The 23,029-nt window shown below is 40.5% G+C and overlaps 1 protein-coding gene across 6 annotated transcripts in view; it reads left to right on the top strand.

Annotated features, from left to right (window-relative positions):
• LOC147107374 (cyclin-dependent kinase-like 5) overlaps positions 1–23,029 on the top strand; it is a 145,916-nt gene that overhangs the window by 106,087 nt on the left and 16,800 nt on the right. For 4 of the 6 annotated variants that reach the window (XM_086006337.1, XM_086006342.1, XM_086006341.1 and 1 more), the window contains 4 exons: positions 2,185–2,265; positions 2,588–2,736; positions 5,008–6,040; positions 15,608–15,709. In XM_086006337.1, coding sequence (XP_085862463.1) covers positions 2,185–2,265; positions 2,588–2,736; positions 5,008–6,040; positions 15,608–15,709 — 1,365 coding nt within the window. The remainder of the gene's footprint in view (positions 1–2,184; positions 2,266–2,587; positions 2,737–5,007; positions 6,041–15,607; positions 15,710–23,029) is intronic. The other 2 variants (XM_086006340.1, XM_086006339.1) reach the window with 2 other exon arrangements.

Genomic DNA, 23,029 nt, shown 5'->3' on the forward strand with positions numbered 1-23,029 from the left:
AATTGGTTAAAAGTTACCTGGTCCAAATGGGATAGATCAGAGGTTGCTGAGGGAAGTAAGTGTAGAATTGGCCACAATCTGTCAATTCTCCTTGGATATGGGAGTGGTGGTAGAGGACTGGAGGGTTGCAAATGTTGCACTCCTGTTCAAAAAAAGGGGAGAGGCATAACGGGTAACTGCAGGCCAGTCAGCCTAATGTCGGTGGTGGAGAAACTTCTGGAGACCATAATCTGGGACAGAATTAATTGTCGCTTGGGAGAATAAATGACAGCCAACATGGGTTTGTTAAAGGCAAATCATGTCTAACAAACTTGATTGAGTTCTTTGTTGAAATAACAGAGAGGGTTGATGAAGTTGATATTGTATATGGATTTATATGGATTATATTTGATAAAGTGCCACGTGTTAGCAAAATTGAAGTCTCTGGGATTAAAAGGCAGTGGCAGTGTAAATACGATATTGGCTGAGAGACAGAAAGCAGAGAGTAGTGATGAACGGTTGGTTTTCCAGACTGGATGGAAGTATACAGTGGTGTTCCCAGGGGTCAGTATTAGGACCACTGCTCTATTTAATATATATTAATGACCTGGGTATAAAGGTCATAATTTCAAAGTTTGCAGATTACACACGACTTGGAAATGTTGTAAATAGTGAGGAGGATAGGAGCAGACTTCAGGAGGACATAAACAGACTGGTGAAATGGGCAGATATATGACACAAGAAATTTCATGCAGAGAAGTATGAAGTGATGCATTTTGGTAGGAAGAATGAGGAGAGGCAATATAAACTAAATGGTGTATTAAAAGGGGTACAGGAATGGCGACACCTGGGGGTTCACATGCACAAATCTTTAAAGGTGACAGGACAAATTGAGGAGGCTGTTTTTAAAAAAAAAACATACAGGATCATTGACTTTATAAATAGAGGCACAGAGTACAAAAGTAAATCTTCATAAATCACTGGTTAGCCCTCAGCTGGAGTATTGTGTCTGATTCTGGGCATCACACTTTCAGAAGGATGTCAAAGCCTTGGAGATGGTGCAGAGGAGATTTACTAGAATGGTGCCAAGGATGAGGGACTTCAGTCATGTGAGATTACAGAAGCTAGGATTGTTCTCCTTAGATAAAGGAAGGTTATGGAGAGATTTAATAGAGGTGCTCAAAATTGAGGGGTTTTAATAGCGTGGATGGGGAGAAACTGTTTCCACTGGCAGATACCATGGGGACATAGTTTTAATATAATTGGCAAAAGAACCAGGGGGAAGATGAGAAGACCTTTTTTACACAGTGAGTTGTTGTGATCTGGAATGCACTGCTTGAAAGGGCGGTGGAAGTAGATTCAGTAGGAACTTTAAAAAGTGAATTGGATATATACTTGAAAAGGAACAATTTGCAGGGATATGGAGAAAGAACAGTGGAGTGCGATTAACTGGTTAGCTCTTTCAAAGAGCCAGCAAAGACATGATGGGCCGAATTGCCGCCTCCTGTGCTGTGTGATTCTACGATTCCATAAAGAAACAGAAGATCAGGATACAAGTCTGTGCTTGGTCACCAGCAGCCCCCAACTACCTGCAGCCTGTCTTCCCAGCACTGGTGTTAATATGGGAAGGTGCAGCATGATGGGAGTTGGAGTTTCCAGCTGGCACATTCATTATATATTTTGATACCCTAATAAATACTATGATATATGGTTAGAACACTTTTATCAAAGAATTTCGTAATCCCATTGATCAGAATAACTTGTCTGATTGGGTCCAGTGAACACCTGGAGGAAACCGCTGTGCAAGCTGTTCCCGTAAAGCAATTCTGAGCATAAGCAGGAATTCATAAATTGGAACGTGTAACATTTCTTTAGCTAGCTAAACAACCATGACTCCTGGAAAAACAGACCAGTTTGCCATTTGTAGTAATATGAGTTTAAAGTTTACTCTGCGTAAATTCTGCAACTAATGCCATTTAAAAAAAAAAAATAATCTTCAAAAAAATTAAGTTGACTTCGATTAATTGACAGCCCTATTTAGTTGTTAGATGGTTGGCTTTCAATAATTGCATAATTTATTTTGGGTAGTTTTTAACAAAAAAATGAAATGTGCTAAGTTATTTAGATCCAATTTAAAACATACATATTTGGCTGTATGTTTTTATTCCTTGCATAAATATGATTAGTTGACCCTTCTGCTTATAGTTCCCTGCTGTAAACCACCCTCAGACTCTGGAAAGAAGATACCTGGGCGTTATTAGTGGAGTTATGCTAGACCTTATGAAGGTATGAAACTGTGATGTGGCATTTGATTAAATATTTTGCAGTGGACATAGTTCTGGCCAATCTTGTTGCATAATGGTTGTAAAGAAAGTGAACCTTGGTTTCCAGTTTTTTTTCCATATTCTGTTTGCTTCTTCATTAATGGATACTCACTAAGATAATCTGTTCCGAAGGACTCTTGTAAGTAGTGTGTATTTTTCAATTAAAATTAATAAACAAACGATACCTCCGGGTACATACCATGGACAAAAAAATTAACTACCTTTTTTAGATTACACTGTGTGGATAAACTTTTATTATCAATCTTGGTTTTTTTTCTTCAAAGAATTTGCTGAAACTGAATCCATCTGAAAGATACCTAACGGAACAGTGCTTAAACCACACTGTATTCCAGACTCAGAGACTGTTGGACAGATCTAGTGGCTCTTCCCCATCTCGGTTAGTTAAAAGAAAACCTCATCACGTAGAAAACAGGTAAAAATAATGTATTGTTATAGAAATACCATTGTGCCTCTGTTTAACCACCCATTACCAATGCTTTCTGGACCACCTCAAACATTATCAGGCCTCGTGCTGCTCTGCCAAAATTGCACACTATAGGATTATCTTGGGAGAGCCAAGATAATCCCAGCTTCTTTTCTCCACTACTAACAATCTCATTAAACCCCTCTCCACTGTCCCCTCCACCCTCACCTCCAACATGTGCAAGGAGTTCATGAATTTCTTTGTCACAAAATTGAGACCATTCATTCAGCTACCTCTGCTGTTGCTTCCCCACTCCCCTTGCAAAACTTCTCCCAAGGCTCCCCCCTGCCCTAGCCCTGAACCATTGTCCCTCTCTACTTTTTCTCCTATCTCCCATAATGCCCTCTCAAAGCTCAACTTCTGTGAAAGCCACCTCCTGCTCCCTTGACCCCATTCCCACTAAAATACTCACCACCCAACTTTGCTTTTTGGCCAGCTGATGTTGAAAATGATCCCCTCCCCTCAGGTACTGTCTCCTTTTCAAACAGCTGTCATCACCCCCCCCCGCCCCCCCAGATAAACACTGAACCTTCTACAATTTTCAGATTACATTCAACAACTACTTGGATCTATATAGTACCTTTAACGTAGAAAAAGTCTCAAGGGGCTTCACAGTGTCGTAATCAGACAAAAATAGATGCCAACATAGGCCCCTTTGTGGCTTTGCCCCTCCCTATCTTTGTAACATTTTCCAGGAATACAACCTGCCCAGAACTCTCCATTCCTTCTACTCTGTCCTCTTGTGCATCCCTCCCCCTCTCTGCCCCACCATTGACAGCCATGCCTTTAGTCATTTCTCCTAATATGTCCTTTGCCTTGGCGTCTGTTTGTGTCTGATTATGACTCTGTGAAGCTCCTTAAGACTTTTTCTACGTTAAAGGCGCTATATAGATCCAAGTTGCTGTTGAATGTAATCTGAAAATTGTAGAAGGCACAGTGTTTATCTGGATTAGAAAAAAAAATCATCCTGACTGTGGAAGAAGTGCAAGTAGTTACATTGCACGTGTGTTTTTTTGTTTTTGTGATGCCATCAAATGCGGGATAAATTTTTAGCAGCACAAGCTTTGAACGATCTATACCAATTATTTTGTCCCACCATAGATCCAGCCATATAGCAGATTGACGTTACCTGGGCATTGAACTGCATAATGAAATGGGTAAAATTTATTTTCAAAGTCCTGCAGTATTTTGAAAAAAAAATATTTCTCTAAGCCTTTAAATATGTTGTATGAAAATACTGCCCTCCTGTCTTCAAAGCTGGTGCTGTTGTATAGTATTAAATAAAATTGATGTTGAATGTCTTAACACAAAATCAAAAATGCTGGAAATCTGAGTGCACAAAATGCTGGAAACACTGAGCAGGTCAGGCAGCATCTGTGGAGAGGGTAACCAAGTTAATGGTCTGGATTTTGCGGTGAGCGGCGAAGGAACGTCGCTCACCGTTCACTACGCTTACAGCTGCCCAGACTTTTTGCGGGCTTTTGAGCGGCAACTTTCTGTAATTTGGCGTCTGATCCAGCGCAGCGCCGCCTTCAGGGGATGTATGGTGTGAGAGAGCAGGGAAAGCAACAGTGTGTCTCTTCAACCAATCAGATTGAAGAATCCTCACTGAGACCCGCAGTATCTAAACCAGGAAGTATAAATTAGAATCTTTAATTTATTGTAACGTCATGTACAGAAAGCAAAATTAAGTGAGGGAAAGAAAGATGAGATTAAGGGAGAGAGATAAGAGACAGCAAAGTTTTTTTTAAATTTCAATTTATAAAAAAAAAAAAAATTTGTAACAATTAAATTCTGAAGGAATGAGACTCCACGCTTGTAATTAAATTTCCAGTGCCAGAGGTGTTATTTGGCAGTAATGAAGACTTATCACACCGTTAAAAATTCACTTAAACCTGAATGCACCAGCCCTATCTCTTTCTAGTGTGTTTAATGGATAACTAGTGGGTAAGTAGAGCAACTTCACACCCTTACATGGATTTCAATGCTGAGTCTATTGGCGAGAAACTGGTGCAGTGCAGCTTGTGGAGGAGCAGGGAAAATCGGACAGCAACTTCCAGATTTCTGCATTTAACTGTGGAAATTGTCTCCAATTTGGGAGCTGGAAGTTGTAGTTCTGCAATTTGTGCAAAACTGGACTTAATTGGTAAGTACTGAGGTTAATCATTACTACAAAAAAATTCTTCAGTAATCAAAGATGTTGTTTTCTTTGTTTTGCAGAAATCATGGCAGCAAAAGTACATCTCTGTCAACTCGATCAGATAGCCGAGATCAACAGAATCTTGGTGTCAATTTTAAGCGAGGAGATGACAACACTCCGCATGATGGCTTTTCTAATGAAATTTCAGCTCCACTCAGTCCAATCCTCATTCCCTCGCCAGACTACCAACAGACTAAACAGAATCTCTCTGGTAACAAGGATTTAAACAACACTAATTTACCACTTCTTCCCAGCCCACGACTAGCCTCCAAGGAAGCACATTCTAAGACTAAAACTGATTTCCAAGCTGATCAAAAGGTTGCAGAAGGCCCAGGTGCAAAATACTTAAAACCTAATGCAAAAACTCAGCAGAATCGACATTCATTTGTAGAAATGCCACAAAATAAAACTGGAACTCTGCCAATTGAAAAACCCAATCGTCACAGTTACATAGAACCAATACAAGGCTCTGTATCTCAGCAGTCAAAGAACCCAGCAGTTTTAACACCATCCAAAACTTACAGGACATTGAGTGATTCGAGGTCAGTTGGAAACCTTAGTGACATGAAAATGCATGGGGAGGATCAGACATCTAGGTATTTCCCTTCAAGTTGCTTGGAACTCAATGCTTCAAACAATACTCTATCAACTGGACCCAATGAAAACAGGCCAGTGCAAAATCCGCCTGCTATAAGTAAAGGCCAAGAGACTCGCAGACCAGCCACAAGACACTCAACAAATGAAGAAGAGCTAAAAGTTCCTGCTAGCCATCTTGAAGGGGGTCATTCGCATTCAGTGTCTGCTCCACATGAGTCTTTTCCTTATGACCTAAATTATCCCAGTCCTTATGCTTCCAAACCACGTTCGCAGAGACACTCTATGTATATCCCAAGGAAACAAGTATCTGAAGTTAGCTCTGGAGGTGTGGGACAGGGAATGCCTGCTAGGACAAATAGCTTACAGATGTTATCTCCTCAAATGCAACATGCTCGGACGTCTCTTACTAGATGTTCTGTGGGCTCCTCTCGTGAGAACTGTGCAGATACCCCTGGGGTCAGTGTTAACTTTGCTCTGGTGGCTTTTGAATCGGAATAGCAGTTGTTTTGATCTGTTTTAATTGTAAGTAGAAGAACTGAAAGAATTCAGATTAGCAAATGTTCTCATTTTAATTCTGCGTATTAGAGCCAGGTTTTACCACTTGGTAATGAAATACTTATCAGAATTATTAAGTTTTATTGGTGACATTCAGGGGTTTTATTTTCAGTGCCAACTGAATTGATGATATTGATTGCTGCTATTCTTGGACTTGATCAACTATTGTGAACAGTTGAAAGAATAGCCCCTTCCATCTCAAATTTATAAAATGGGCCCTTGATTTGGTGGAATAATCCTTAGCTGATAGAAATGGTATGCTATAGAAAAGTTTAAATTGCTAAATAATACGGTTGTGGAAAAGCGCATAGACAACGCTGTATTCTCTAGACTGAAGGAGGCTGCTTGGCAACAAGTCTCCTTTCATACAATGAAAGTGCTAAAAAAAAATTCCTGGCACCATGGTGAGGTGAAACATTGGAGCACTGATGTTCAGTGCCACGGGGTGAGAAAATGCAGCTTTGATTCCCCACTCTGCTCAAGTTCAGCCTGAGCTGCAATGTGTTGAGTGGGGAGATCCCAAGTAGAAGTTGTGTCGTCTCACCGCTGAAGAGAAAATTAAAGTGGGTAGTCCAACTTGGATGGTTTCTCTTACCTTTTTAGCATTTTGTCAGAAGAGGCATTAGCAGAGTTGTGGGACTTGACCTCTTGGCAGCAGAAGGTATCAAATCCAGGCGGACTGCAGGGATGTTAATCTGAAAAAAATCAATTAAGATAAAAATAAATTGATTTTTAGAAAGAATTATTTTCATTAAATTAATTTTCTAGATAATTGTGATTTTAAAAATGTACATCCTAGAAATAGTGAAAACTGAGCACTACAGTTTTTTTGTGAAACACATTTTAATACATTCCAGGTACACCACCAACTGCTGTTTTATCTTAAATGATCAATACGAAGGTTGATGGGGATCGTCTTGGGGAACGATCACCATTAATTTTTAAACAACATTTTTCTGACACTGGAAATGTACAGCTTTGGCAGTGGGAACAGCCTAAACTGAGATGAAGAACTTGTAACATTTCACTCACATTTATTTGTGTACTTATATAGTATTATGCATGGATGTAAGTCAATCAAAGAGTTGCCCTTTTACTTCAGTGCCTTTCATTAACATTTTAAAACAAATCTCAACAATGTCACTTTAATTTTTTATATAAGGGTCTTTCTACAAAAAAAATGGCAGACATCTGTGCAGGCATAAAGTAATCTTCTGAAATTGCTGGTAAATTTTAATCTTTAGGCAGAACACAAGGAATAGCATATCTAATCTGCTATGGAAATCAAAGTAATTTATTCAATTTATTCCAAGAATTATTAATTAACAGTTGGTCTCCCTGCAAATGGATGCTGTAATGCCCATTGTGTACATGGCCAGCAGCATTACTTGCCATTTTTGGCTGGACATAACGCTTCTTCCCAGATGAGGTCAACTTCTAGGAGATCTCTTTCTACAGTGCTTTGTTAGGTTATGGATTTTCATTTCCCTTTTCCCTTTGGCTGATAATTTTAGTGCTTGGTACTGTATTCTGGAGTCCTGCATCCTGACCAATTTACCTAATCAATTGTTGTATTTTTGTTTCAGAAGTTGTTTACTGGTAGTTGCATTGTTCTTTCTCTAACTGTCTTGCTCTTCGCTTTATCCTGAGTATCTTGCACAGACATTTGTTGTCAGAAGCTTCAGATTTCTTCTTGATAGCCTTTGTCATTGGCCAAGTTTAGTGGTACATAACAAGGTGGATGTGACATTGCTGTTGCTTTGTTTTGAGGCATGTAATATTTCTGCAGATGTTACGCAGTCTTTAAAAGCACTAACCGCTAGATTTGGCAAAGCAGATGACTGTCTTCCAATATTATCATTGTTTCATATTGCACTTTGAAGAAAGATGAAGTGGCCTATGTTTTGTAGTATCTTCTCCAAACTTGATTAGCTTTGCTGTCCTCTATTCCAACTACATAGGATCTTTGATCTCAGAGATATTTAGTCTGACTTATTTTCTGATCTTGTCTTTTCCTCTGCATTGTTTCTTCTGTTTTTTGACAATTGCACTTTAATCATCTACAAAATCTAGTTCTTTTACTGTTTACTTCCTCTATCTCAGTCTGCTTCCTCCTCTTTATTAGCATTATTTGGGTGACTGCTAGCCCAAATACAGGAAACTTTGGTTTATCCGGAGGTTGTATGTCCGGAATACTCAATCTAACGGCAAAAATCAGGAGCCGTTTTCTATAAGTTTTTTTAGATCTCGTTCTTTTCTTTTCCCCAGTCAGGCACTGCAAGGTCTGTAGCTATAGCAACAGCTTCAGCTAGAGACGCTTGCAGCTGCAGCCGACTCTTTAGAAGCTGTTGCTAAGCAACAGTGCTTGTTGTCAGATACGGAGATGAAAACCTCCGTATGCTTCAACATTAACTTTGTATGTCCGGCAGTTTTGATAGATCGGCAACACGTCGGTGCCGGATATCACAAAATTTCCTGTAATAGAGGCACATTCATGCTGGACACCAGTTTTTATTTCAATCTAATGTGTTGCATTTTCCACTTTCTTGCAACATTCCATTCCATCACAAAATTCCTTAATGATGTTGCGCTTCTGGGGATATCCATAATAGTGTGAAATTTGCCACAATATAAACCTATCTAGGCTATCAATGAATTCTCAAAATTAACGAGTTAATAAAACTGAAATCCTGTTTATTCATATATGCATTACCATATTAAGAGTACTGTACAAAGATTTGATCTATACATTATTTTCCATTTCTAAACCTAGCCTGATTACACATTCTCTTGTCTGGAGCCTTGGTCAAAGCATTGTTAGATCCCTTTCCTAGGACTGATGGAAAGTCACCCCATTTCAGTTGTTGTTGTTTGGAGATCTCCATTTTTTGCTTTTTCCCAGTCTCTGGTATTCTCTTCCTGTTCCGATACCATATTTGATAAATGCATTGTCTCTTTTGCTATGAGGTCTCTGCTATTCTTGATTATTTTCTGTATTATCTTTTCAGCTCCTGGTACCTTTTAGTTTTTAACTTGTTCATGGCTTCCTTGACTTGGCCCTTCTGTTATTATTTTCTTTGGAACCCTTCACCTTTTATGGTTCAGGTTTGTTCGTGACTTCTTGAATTTTCAGCCCACTGTTTCACTTTGACTTACTTTCTTCAGTCAAAAGTCAACCTTTTCTTTTATAGGGAACCATCTCTGTCTGAAGATTTTTTTTAAATCAGGTATATATAGTTTGAGTCTGCGTTCTCTCTCCCCACTCCATCTATTGCTTGTTCTGCCTCTTGGGCAATGGTTCTCATAATTTCTTGAGCTTTCTTTGTCTCCCTTATCCTCATTTCTGTACAATTTTTTAACTTTCATTTCCTTTTTTCTAGATCATGACATTTTCAGCTTCATTTTTCAAACCTTCATTCTTTCTACCAGCTTCTATATTCTGTCAGTGATCCATTTTTTTTTTGCACTTTCTTGTAACCAGTAGTTTCCTCTTCTGCCTTAATTGCCTATTTAACCAGGTTTGCCTTGATTTCAGCATTTTCAAGTTCAGCTACTTATTTTACGGGGCCGATGATGGCGTATGCACAGTGTATGCCGTCCTAAGTGTTCAGAATGGCCCCGCAAGTTCCGAGTTTCAGCATGTGCGCAAACCTGGAACTTGCAATATGTCAAATTTCGCATTGACAGATCCTTCGCATCTGCTGCAAAAACACTGCTGGCGCAGAGTTGGGCTATTTGTCCAACTACTGCCCAGAGAATGCCCACGAAACTCTTTTGCGCCTGGTAAAAGCAGGCATAAGGCCGCCTTTTACCAGCGTAAGGGTTAAACTAAATGTTGAAATAATTTTTTAATGATTAAAACATACACATACATTTAAAATTAGTTTAGGTAAATTTTGGCCTGTTTTAAAATGTTTAATTTTATTTTTCAAAAGTACATTTTTATTTAATTAATTTTGAACATGAGAACATTTACTTTTATTTAAGTGGTGTGAATTCATATTTATTTGGGGATTTCTAATATGCTTATGGTGATTCCATACTTAAATGGAATCCCCATAAGCATAATAGGAATCCCCCTTTTTGATAGGTTGACCGGGCCCATGTAACCCCAGGGATGCTTGCGAACCATGTGTGCCCCTGGGATCCGTGGGCCTTTACGCAGGCGTACACCTGCAGGCCCAGGACCCGAAAAGTCCAAAGCTCCGGAGACACCAGGTACGTTCGGATTTTTTTTCCGGTTCGGAGGCGTATTCTTCTGGTACGCCTCCGACCGCAAATTCAGGGCCAGTGACTTGGATGCAGGGAATGAGTGTAATGTATCGAAGTTCACTGACGGTACAAAGCTAGGTGGGAAAGTAAGCTGTGAGGAGGACACAGAGTCTGCAAAATGATATAGACAGGTTAAGTGAGTGGGCAAGAAGGTGGCAGATGGAGTATAATGTGAAGAAATGTGAGGTTATTTACTTTGGTAGGAAGAATAGAAAATCAGAATATTTTTTAAATGGTGAGTAACTATTAAATGTTGGTACAAAAAGAAAATACTGCAGATGCTGGAAATCTGAAATAAAAACAAAATGCTGGAGATACTCGGGCAGCATCTGTGAAGAGAGAACAGTGTTAACGTTTCAGGTTGATGACCTTTCGTCAGAACTGAAACGTTAACTCTGTTTCTCTCTTCACAGATGCTGCCTGACCTGCTGAGTATCTCCAGCATTTTGTTTTTATTATATTAAATGTTGGTGTTTAGAGGGATTTGGGTGTCGTTATACACGAAAGACAAAGTTAACATGCAGGTACAGCAAGCAATTAGGAAGGCAAATGGTATGTTGGAGTACAAGGAGTAAGGAGGTCTTGCTGCAATTGTACAGGGCTTTGATGAGACCACACCTGGCGTACTGTGTACAGTTTTGGTCTCCGTACCTAAGGAAGGATATATTTTCCTTAGAGGCGGTGCAATGAAGGTTCACTAGATTGATTCCTGGGATGAGAGAATTGTCCTATGAGCAGAGATCGAGTAGAATGGGCCTATATTCTCCGGAGTTTAGAAGAATGAGAGGTGATCTCATTGAAATATATAAGATTCTGAGAGAGCTTGACAGGGTAGATGCTGAAAGGCTGTTTCCCTTGGCTTGAGAGTCTAGAACGAGGCGGCATAGTCTCAGGATAAAGGGTTGGCCCTTTGGGACTGAGGTGAGGAGGAATGTCTTCACTCGAAGGGTTGTGAATCTTTGGAATGCTCTACCCCAAAGGGCTGTGGATACTCAGTCGATGAGTATATTCAAGGCTGAGATCGATAGATTTTTGGACTCTAAGGGATATGGGGATTGGGCAGGAAATTGGCGTTGAGATCCAAGATCAGCCATGATCTTATTGACTGGCGGAGCAGGCTCGAGGTGCCTTATGGCCTACTCCTGCTCCTATTTCTTATGTTCTTATGAAAGTGGTTCAGTATTTCCCCAACAAAACTATGAAATTCTAGATCCTTTCATGTCTCCAGCAAATTGTTCCTTGTTCTGTTGCTCCTGCTTGCATGTCCTGAGTTTTACTTTGTGTTATTAATTGCTAGTCATCAGTTTCTGTAACTGCACCTCTGTACCAAATGACGTTGATTGTTTTTTTTCCCATCTCCTGTTTACTATAATGTATTTTATTTCGTGAAGTAGTTGATTCACCGTTGCTTATAAAAAAGACATTTCAACATGTGATTTCTTTGCTATCATGAAGTTCCTCAAGCCAAGTGCTTTCACATGGCTTTCACCTATGATATACTTTGTTCCAATATCACATCAAAAGGTGTATGTTTTTAAGATTTTATTGGATTCTGTAGCAGGTTTGATAGCACGATGATGGGAGCTAATCTATTGTTAGCTATCTTGCTGCTTGGACTGCTATTTTACAAAATGCTAACAACTCTGTGACTTGTGTTACTGTTCGGCAGCCTTCTCTTAGTCTATGGTGCAAAGTTCTATCTTCTGGACACAGGAGTATTCTGTTAATTCAAGGCACTGAACAATGGTCTTTTACAAGACTAGGTCCAAACCCTTCAGCATTTTCCCCACTAAGGTTATACACTCTTCCTTGTTTTTCCTCCCAAAATGTAATACTTTTAAGTGGGAGAAGCCATATGTTAATGCTTAGGGCATTGCAAGACTTCAATTTAAACCCAGGATGGTCTGTGGTTCTGTGCAAGTCTCAAACTCTATCTTTTGGCGTTCTTAGGAATTTTCAGAAGCTAACTTGATTGTTGAAATGAAAAATGTACATACTTTGAAAGCCTGAAAGGATTTTCATGACATTTTTACATTGAGAACATGTAGTTTGTTTCGCATTTTGTATGCACTGCAGTCTTGGTAGTGCAGACCTGTTAATTCAGTGATCTTTTAACCGATTGTGAGATTGACAAGTGTGGCTATAGAAGAATGATTGCTCAGCTCTTAAGATCCGAAAGGTGGATTGTATTAGGTACATTAAAAGGGATATTTTAAATGAAGATAAAACATTTTTTTGGATGGTTGGCCACTTAATTTTTTTGCAGCTTTCCACTCATCCTCAAGGCCATGATTGAGCTGGAAAATGGTTCGAAGAACACCAGCAGCCCAAGTTACCATCCTTCATACATGAGCCCAGAATGAGAGTGTTGGCACGTCATTTGATTGACACTGGAGCCCATCACATTTGAGCCTAACCTATCCTCACCTGGCGGCATGGGCTGGATTTTCCTAAGCCCCTGGAGTCGGGTTGGAGGCCTGCGGGCGATAAAAATCGGAGATCCGGGGGTCCCGACCCCATCCCGCCTCCAACCCGCCTCCATGTCAATTTCATCGGAGTCGGGTTGCCGACAAGTGCTGGAACCCGACTCCCAGAGGCGGGAAGGGATTAAAGGCAATTAAACTGCCTGTTAACAGGTAGTTTTTTGCCTATTCGCGATTTTTATTGCTGGTTTGTGGGCTTCCCGACAGCTCCAAACCACGAAAAGTTTTCGAGGCGGGACGTGGGTCTGAGGTCTTGGAGGGGTCGAGATGCTCAGTGTTCAGGTGAGTGAGGGGTGCAGGAGTGCAAAGGTAAGTGTTTTGCAAGTGTTTAAAGTGTTTAAATAAGTTTAACTTACTTTTACTTACCTTTACAGGAGTCCTGCATTCCGGTGTCGGGAGTCGGCTGCAAGAACCACAGAAGCTCCGATTTTATATAAAAAAAAAAAAAAAAAAAATCAGCTTCTTGGTTTCGGCAGCAAAATGATTTTAAAGTTATCCTGAGAAAGGACTGAGGCTGAATTAGCAGTTTTTCAGTGCTTGACAGCTTCAAACAGCTGTTAAACACTGATATTTCATCTGCCAAAAGCTTTTGACAGATGAAATGTCAATCTCTGACGTCACCTGTTGCCGGGTGGCCCTTAATTGGCCTGCTGAGCCCACAGGGCGGGCTCAACAAGGTCAATCAGAGGAAAATCCAGTGGGTTGGCCACATCTCCATGGAGGCGGGACAACAAGCCCGAATGTGGGTTTCCCACCTCCAACCCGCCCCCGTAGCAAAATCCAGCCCCATATGTACGCATTTCCCAACAGGGAATCACTGAGTGGCAATCAGGTGAAGGAACCCTGTTTGTGTTTTCCCTCTCTTAAACCAGGTACAGTGAGACCAATTATAGTGCCCCCACAACCACCCTGGTTGAGGTGTAAATACTTTGTCCTACATCTTTCCCCACATCTGTGTCTAAGCTGACTGCTCGGAAATACCCCTTTTATCTCTCCTCCAAGGTTGAGGTGTGGAAATTGAGAAACCAGGAGCCTTTTATTTGTAGAAAAAAAAAGACTTTAATTCCATTATTTGGGCAAAATCTGATCCCTGAGGTTGAGAGGACACTTGCTAACTCATGGAGCCAGCCAAGGGACAACCCCATTCTTCCCACTGTCTTCCTGTGCCTGTGGCTTTTTAAGGCTAGGTTGTTTTGAGATTATATTGGTTATACTGAGAGACAGATTCTTACACTTCAGATAAGAAACTGCAAACTTAACTATTTGTCTTAAATGTAAATGTATATAAAGTTTTTGGAGGTTGCTGCAATCGCCTAAAGGAGAGATTTCAAAGAACTTCACTTTATATGTAGGTATGGGTGAAGTGATAGCTGCCTTCATTTGTATTTTTGATATGATTTCACCAGTCTTTGTAGATGCAGTTAGGCATCTTCTCCAAACTATTGAAGTGGATATTATTGTTAAGGGCTTGTTGCAGGAAAAGTTAGAAAGGAGGTGGATCAGTTCAGTTACCCAGTTCAGATCAGTCAGTGGCTCCACATTGAATAGATGCAAGTCTTTATTCTATCGATCATTTAACTTAAATGAATGTTAATTTAACTTAAGTCAAATTAACCTGAGCAGCCTCAACCAGATAATCAGTGTAATACGAGGCCAAGAATATTTGTACCGTGGGACTGGAAAATAGCCAGTGCTTAAAAAGGAAGAGGAGGATAAACTGGCTAACTCAACCAGTTATTCTAACATTGTTTTTGGCAAACTCTTAGATTCCATAATTCAAGATAAAATTAGTAAGCATATAGAAATGTTTGGGTTAAACCAGCATAGATTTCTTAAAGGTAAAGCTTGTTTGGCAAATTTTTCGAGGAAGTGAGCAATTGAATAGATAAAGGGAATATAGTGTAAATGTAAGTGTATCACAAGAATCTTATTAGAAAATATCAGGCATATGTTACAAGAGGAAATATAGTACAGGTAGCATAGCAAGAAACTTGGTCTATGGACAGGAAATAGTTAGGATAATTGGGTGGTGTTTAGATTGGAGAAGGATTGGATGTGGTGTACCCCTGGGGTCAATGTTTGGTATTAGGTGATTTGGACTTGGCATAGAGAGTGCAGTATCAAAATTTGCTACTGGTATAAAAGTGGGGTTATGTAGCTTACTCAACCACCATCACCAAGCAGTTTAAATGCTGGAAGGGGGAATATTTTAAATGTATAGATTAAATAATCAAAGAATGAATTACAGCTGTGCTGAGACCTTAGTTGATCTTGGGTGCAAATGTAGTTTTATTGCTCTAACACATGTACAGATTGACCCAAAATCATTTGGATTGTATATATATTAATAAATCAGTACTGCAATCCATTACTCTGTACATAACAGCACACTTCATAAAAATGAAACAAGAGTCATTGAATAAAACAGAAAAATAGCTTCTTAATGACTGTAATAAAGTCAGTGTAAGAGGAGGTTGGGATGGGTCGGGTTATATCGCAACCTGCTATACTTTCTAAATGAGTTTTAATAATTGTTATACATCCAATTACCATAACTCTTGAACCCCACTAAAGTGGCTTCATTATGACTCAAAAGTTTTAGAGTTTTTCAAAAACCAAAGATATGCAGTCTTTGTATATGCTACAACAGAAAATATGCTGCATTTTTTTAATTCCATTTTTGCTATTTAGATAATTTGTGTCATGCTTGCAGATGGAGCAGTCCTTAGCTGATGGAAAGCACAGCAGACCACCAATCAAAGATTCTACCAGGGACAATGCAGTGTCATTTCACAGCCACCAACATCAGATTGAGGTCAGAGCTAATTAATTTTCACCACCTTAACCCACAGGTTGGCAGGCATGCTTTCTGTCGATGAGCTTCAATTTTCTGCTCTTTCTCTGAGGTTTGACCAATTTTAATTGAACCATGCTTTTTCCACCTCTCTCACTTAAAGCACCAGAATAATTTATTGGGCGTTGCATAGTTAAAATACTACTGTCCTTACAAGTTTATTATCCTCCAACTTCTTGTGAGCGATGCCACAGGAGATCCATTCGTCCTTAAAAAAAAAAGGGAAAAAACACCAAGATTTACTTCATAACCATTTTTCCATCTGCGAGGCTCCCTCACCAAATAATAATTAAACTGTGACCTGAGGATTTGTTTACTTAAGAATTAGACCTGTGGTCTCAAAATCACATAGTTCCACCTTGGGAGCAGAATAATATACATCGTCTGATATGACACTGCAAGCCTTATAAAACAATGTGTCATTTGACTTGTCAGCAGTACCTCAAGAGATTCACTACACACACATATAACCATTCTCAAATGGCGGACCACATTCCACGTCAGGCTTACATGCAGTTAGCTTTGTGACATAACTTTATTTTATCTATTATATATCTGTCCAGCCTCACTATGTCCTAATTCCCAGACATAGGCCAAGACTGGATAGATGCTGTTTTACAGCAGTATTTTTATAGCAATAAAAGTGTTGCAAACTGTCTGAAGTATTAAGGAAGCAACTGTTGCTTCTACCTTTTTCTTTGAAGCATTTAGTACAATACCAATACATACCCCGTAAGAGCAAAAATTCCACTTATACAGACGCAGGTGATACAGTTATAGATAACAGGGTAATGACAGATTTACTGATACTTTGTGTCAATTTTCACAGTAGAGGAAGAGGATACCAGTGGTAGGAGGGAAACTAAAAATCATGGGGAGGAACTTAATTGTATTCAACATTAGCTAAAAAAAAAGGTAATGGAGACAATAACAGAACTTTGGATAGATAAATCTCTAGGACATGCTTATTTCCACCCCATGATATTAAAAAAAGTAGGTGAGGAAATTGCAGAAGCATTAGTTTTAATTATTAAAAGGTTAGTCGTTAGATTGGAAAATTGCTAGTTTCTCCATTATTTAAGAAGGGTGGGAGAGAGAAGCCTGGTAAATATAGGTCTGTCAGTTTAATGTCAATTGTGAGGAAGCTACTAAAGTCTGTATTGAGGATAGAGTGACTGAGCATGTGAGCAAATATGACCTGATCAGAGAGAGCCAGCATTGCTTTATTAACGTTAAGTCATGTCTGACTAGTTGAATTTTTGAAGAGCTCACTAATAAGGTAGATAAAGGAATGTTATCTATATGGACTTCCAGAAGGCATTGAATAAGGTTCCACACAAAAGGTTATTGGCAAAAATGACAGCTCATGGAATTGAAGGTAGCTTTTTGACTGGGGTTGAAATTGGTTGGGAGGTAGGAGACAGGGAGTGGACAAAGGGTTTGTACTCAGATTGGCAGGATGAAACAAGTGGTGTTCCCTAGGGATCTTTTATGCTTTAGTTGTACAGACCCCATTATGAGTACTGCGTTCAGTTTTGGGCATCACACTTCAGGAAGGATATGTTGGCCCTGGAGGCAGTGCAGTGGAGATTCACCAGAATGATACCGGGGCTTAGAGGGTTAAATTTATGAAGATAAGTTGGTTGTATTCCCTTGAGTATAGAAGATTGAGGGGTAATCTGATCAAGGTGTTTAAAATGTTAAAAGAATTTGATAGGGTAGGTACAGAGAAACTTTTTCACACAAAGGGTAGTAGTAATCTGGATTTCCCTGCCCCAAATAGCTGTGGATGCTGGGACAATTGGAGCTTCCAAGCCTAACATCAATAGAATTTTGTTAGATAAGTGTAAAAAGTCAGACAGCCAGGTGGCGAAGGATAAAGTACTAGAGCCCAGTCTTTACTTGCTTGCAAGCCTTTATTCACAGACGCACATTACATACTGCACACTCCCAAGAAAAGCTTGCAACCCTTCCCCAGCCTACTCCCATATATAATCAGAGCAAGAGCATCCCCAATTAATTCCCACCACCTGCATACACCACTTAAGCACAATTAACAGGTAAGGCTATCAAGGGATATGGAGCTAAGGCAGATAAATGGACTTGAGGTACAGATCAGCCATTTAAAACTGAGATGAGGAGGAATTTCTTCACTCGGAGGGTTGTGAATCTTTGGAATTCTCTACCTCAAAGGGCTCTGGATGCTGAGTCGTTGAGTATTTTCAAGGCTGAGATAGATAGATTTTTGAACTCTAAGGCAATCAAGGGATATGGGAATCGGGCAGGAAAGTGGAGTTGAGGTCGAAGATCAGCCATGATCTTACTGAATGGTGGAGCAGGCTCGAGAGGCTGAATGGCCTGCTCCTGATGCTATGTTCCTTATCATCCAACTTACCATGAGCAATGCGACTGGAAATTTGCTGGTTTGTATGTGTGTTTGTATTTTATTTATATTATCTCTTCTGTAGCATTGTTTCTGGTAAATTGGACGATTATGCTATTTAATGCCATGTAATGCACAATGTATTATCAGGACCACTGATTTAAGATGATTATTGAATAAATTTCGTTTATATAACAGGATTCTGAGATTTTGCTGGTGTTTTGGAGTTCAAATTCTGCAATTTTGTTTTCTGTGAAAACTATAAATCAGTAGCCTTGGGAAGTTCCTTCACATACATGCATATAATTTTTATGTGAACCATATTTCAAGCCAACACATACAGCAAAGATGGTAAGCAGCTAAGCAACATGTAGTTGTGAGGTTTTGCCAGAGTGGAGCAGGGGCTTGTAGTGCTTCTCAACAGCTATACGGCAGTGGGTGGGGGAGTGTGCACAGGGGGTGAACATAACATAAGAAATACAAGCGGGAGTAGGCCATTCGGCCCCTCGAGCCTGCTCCGCCATTCAATAAGATCATGGCTGATCTGATCTTGGCCTCAACTCCACTTTTCTGCCTGTTCCCCATAACCCTCGACTCCCCTGTTCAAAAATTTGTCTATCTCAGCCTTGAATATATTCAATGACTCAGCCTCCACAGCTCTCTGGGGTAGAGAATTCCAAAGATTCATGACCTTCTGAGAAGAAATTCCTCCTCATCTCTGTCTTAAATGGGCAACCCCTTATTCTGAAACTATGCCCCCTAGAAACATCCTCTCAGCATCTACCCTGTCAAGCCCCCTCAGAATCTTATATGTTTCAATAAGATCATCTCTCATTCTTCTAAACTCCAATGAGTAGAGCCCAACCTGTTCAACCTTTCCTCATAAGACAACCCCTTCATCCCAGGAATCAACCTAATGAACCTTCTCTGAACTGCCTCCAATGCAAGTACATCCCTCCTTAAATAAGGAGACCAAAACTGTACGCAGTACTCTAGGTCCTGGTCTCACCAATGCCCTGTACAGCTGTGGGAAGACTTCCCTACTTTTATACTCCATCCCCCTTACAATAAAGGCCAACATTACATTTGCCTTCCTAATTACTTGCTGTACCTGCATGCTAACTTTTAGTGTTTCATGTACGAGGACACCCAGATCCTTCTGTACTGCAGCATTCTGTAGTCTCTCTCCATTTAAATAATATTTTGCTTTTCTATTCTTCCTACCAAAGTGGATAACCTCACATTTTCCCACATTATATTCCATCTGCCAAATTTTTGCCCACTCACTTAACCTATCTATATCCCTTTGTGTCCCCTTCACAATTTGCTTTCCCACCTATCTTTGTATCGTCAGCAATTTGGCTACAGTACACTCGGTCCCTTCATCCAAGTCATTAATATAGATTGTAAATAGTTGAGACCCCAGCACTGATCCTTGTGGCACCCCACTAGTTACAGTTTGCCAACCTGAAAATGACCCATTTATCCGAACTCTCTGTTATCTGTTAGTTAGCCAATCCTCTATCCATTACCCCCAACACCATGAGCTCTTATCTTGTGCAGTAACCTTTTATGTAGCACCTTAACGCCTTTTGGAAATCCAAATACACTACATCTACTGGTTCCCCTTTATCCACCCTGCTCGTTACATCCTCAAAGAACTCTAATAAATTTGTCAAACACGATTTCCCTTTCATACAATCAAGCAGGCAACATGGTTTTATTATGATTTTCAAAATGTCATACTACTTCCTTAATAATGGATTCCAGCATTTTCCCAATGACCGATGTTAGGCTAACTAGCCTATAGTTTCCTGCTTTCTGTCTGTCTCCTTCTTGAATATGGGTGCTACATTTGCGATTTTCCAATCCGCTGGGACCTTTCCAGAGCCTAGGGAATTTTGGAAGATTACAGCTACTGCATCCACTATCTCTGCAGCCACTTCTTTTAAGACCCTAGGATGCAGGCCATCAGGTCCAGTGGACTTGTCAGCCTTTAGCCCTATTAGTTTGCCTAGTACTATTTCTCTAGTGATGGTGATTATTTTAAGTTCCTCCCTCCTTTTTGCCTCTTGATTTTCCACTATTATTGGGATGTTCACCGTGGAGACAGATACAAAATATTTGCTCAAAGTCTCTGTCATTTCCTTGTTTCCCATTATTAATTCTCCAGTCTCAGCCTCTAAGGGACCGACATTTACTTTAGCTACTCTCTTCCTTTTTATATGCTTGTAGAAGCTCTTGCTGTCTGTTTTTATATTTCTTGCTAGTTTACTCTCAATCTATTTTCTCCTTTTTTTAATCATCCTTTGCAAGTTTCTAAAAATTTCTCAATCTTCTGGCCTACCACTAATCTTCGCAACATTGTATACCTTTTCTTTCAATTTGATACCCTCTTTAACTTCCTTAGTAAGCCACAGATGGTTCATCCTTCTCGTAGAGTCTTTTTCACTGGAATATATCTTTGTTAAGAGTTCTAAAATATCTCCTTAGAAGTCTGCCACCGCTTATCTACCGTCTTACCTTTTAATCTATTTCTCCAGTCCACTTTAGCCAACTCTGTCTTCATACCCTTGTAATTGCCTTTATTTAAGTTAAAGACACTAGTTTCAGACCCAAGTTTCTCACCCTCGAACTGAATGTGAAATTTTATCATGATATGATCACTCTTCCCTAGAGGATCCTTTACTATGAGATCATTAATTAATCCTGTCTCATTACACAGTACCAGATCTAAAATAGCCTGTTCCCTGGTTGGTTCCACAACGTATTCTAAGAAACTGTCCTGAATACACTATATGAACTCGTCCTCAAGGCTACCTTTGCCAATTTGATTTGTCCAATCTATATGAAGATTAAAATCACCCACGATTATTGCAGTACCTTTCTTACAAGCCCCCATTATTTCTTGATTTATACTCTGTCCTGCAGTGTAGCTATTGTTCGAGAGCCTATAGACTACTCCCACCAGTGACTTCTTTCCCTTATTATTTCTTATCTCCACCCAAATTGATTCTACATCTTGATCTTCCGAGTCAAGATCATTTCTCATTGCTGTACTGATCTCATCCTTTAATAACAGATCTACCCTGCCTCCTTTTCCTTTCTGTCTATCCTTCCAAAATGTCAAATACCCCTGAATATTCAGTTCCCAGCCTTGGTCACCTTTCAACCACGTCTCTGTAATGCCTATCAGATAATACCCATTTATTTCTATTTGTGCTGTCAATTCATCTATCTTGTTATGAATGCGTGCATTCAGATAAAGAGCCTTTAATTTTGTCTTTTTACCATTTTTCCCTGCTCTGACCCTTTTAGCTGGTGCACGCTTATGCTTGTACGCTCTGTCCCTTCCTGTCACACTCTGGTTATCATTGCCCCTATCGCTACCCTGCACTATTGCCTTGTCCTTTCTCTTTAACTTTCTAAGTTTCCCCTCACCTGAACTCTCCACCCCACTATTTAGTTTAAAACCCTATCTACAGCCCAAGTTACTTGATTCACCAGGACACTGGTCCCAGCACGGTTCAAGTGAAGCCCGTCCCAACGGAACAGCTCCCTCTTTCCCCAGTACTGGTGCCTGTGCCCCATGAATCGAAACCCATTTCTCCCACACCAATCCTTGAGCCACGCTTTCAATTCTCTGATCTTATTGACCCTATGCCAATTTGCTCGTGGCTCAGGTAGTAATCCAGAGATTATTACCTTTGTGGTTCTGATTTTTAATTTAGCCCCTAACTGCTCATACTCCCTCAGCAGAACTTCTTTCTTAGTCCTACCTATGTCATTGGTATCTACGTGGACCATGACAATTGGATCCTTCCCCACCCACTGCAAGTTCCTCTCCAGCCCCGAGGAGATGTCCTTTACCCTGGCAGGCAACACAGCCTTTGGGACTCACGCTTTTGGCTGCAGAGAACAGTATCTATCCCCCTAAATATACTGCCCCCTACCACTACTACATTCCTTTTTATTCCCCCAACTTGAATGGCCCCCTGCACCACAGTGCTGTGGTCAGTTTGCTTATCCTCCTGCAGTCCCTGCTCTCGTCCACACAGGCTGCAAGAATCTCGTACCTGTTGGACAAGTGCAAGGGCTGAGGCTCCTCCAATGCTACCTTTTGGATTCCTATACCTGCCTCACTCGTAGTCACACCCTCCTGTCTCTGACCACTGACCATTTCTGAAGTAGTTAACCTAAGGGGTGTGACTGCATCCTGGAACAAAGTGTCCAGGTAACATTCTCCCTCCCTGATGTATTGCAGTATCCGAAGCTCGGACTCCAGCTCATCACCTCTGAGCCGAAGTTCCTTGAGCTGCAGACACTTGCAGTGGATGACACTGGGGTCCACCAGCTCCCACATGCTACAGCTGCAACACATCACCTGCCCTGCCATCTCTATTGTATTTTATTTAATTAGGTTTTCAAGTTCTGAAATACTCAATTGTCTATGACTACTGTCATATTCCACAGTACTGTCAGAACCTAGAATTCCCCCACAAAGCTACCAAAGGCGTTTAGTAGCACTGAGAGAGATTTGGGGGTAAACCACTTTTGCTGAGGTGAAGACTAGGGTTTGGTAACACTAGAGTTGGAGCATTGGGTTTGGTCAACTGTTTATTCCTGAGTCTGGCAATAGTGTGTGTGGGGTGGGGGTGTTCAAAGGACTGGCAACAGTACAGAGCTCCTGGCATTCGGGGGAAGAAGTCCTACAGACTGGCAACACTGGGTGTTGATGGGCTCTGGAGCACTGAGGTGTGCTAGAACTGTGTGAGGGAGTCCTTGGATACAGTAGGACTGAAGGAGATAGGATTCTCTCGTCCGGGAGCATGGAACGCTAAGATGGTGCCAGGGTGTGTCAAATTTGGGAGGGAGGTCCATTCCCAACCTGTTCATGG

The sequence above is a fragment of the Somniosus microcephalus genome, chromosome 14 (assembly GCF_052327205.1).
Source record: "Somniosus microcephalus isolate GS21.2 chromosome 14, FLI_Smic_1.0, whole genome shotgun sequence".
Lineage (NCBI taxonomy): Eukaryota > Metazoa > Chordata > Chondrichthyes > Squaliformes > Somniosidae > Somniosus > Somniosus microcephalus.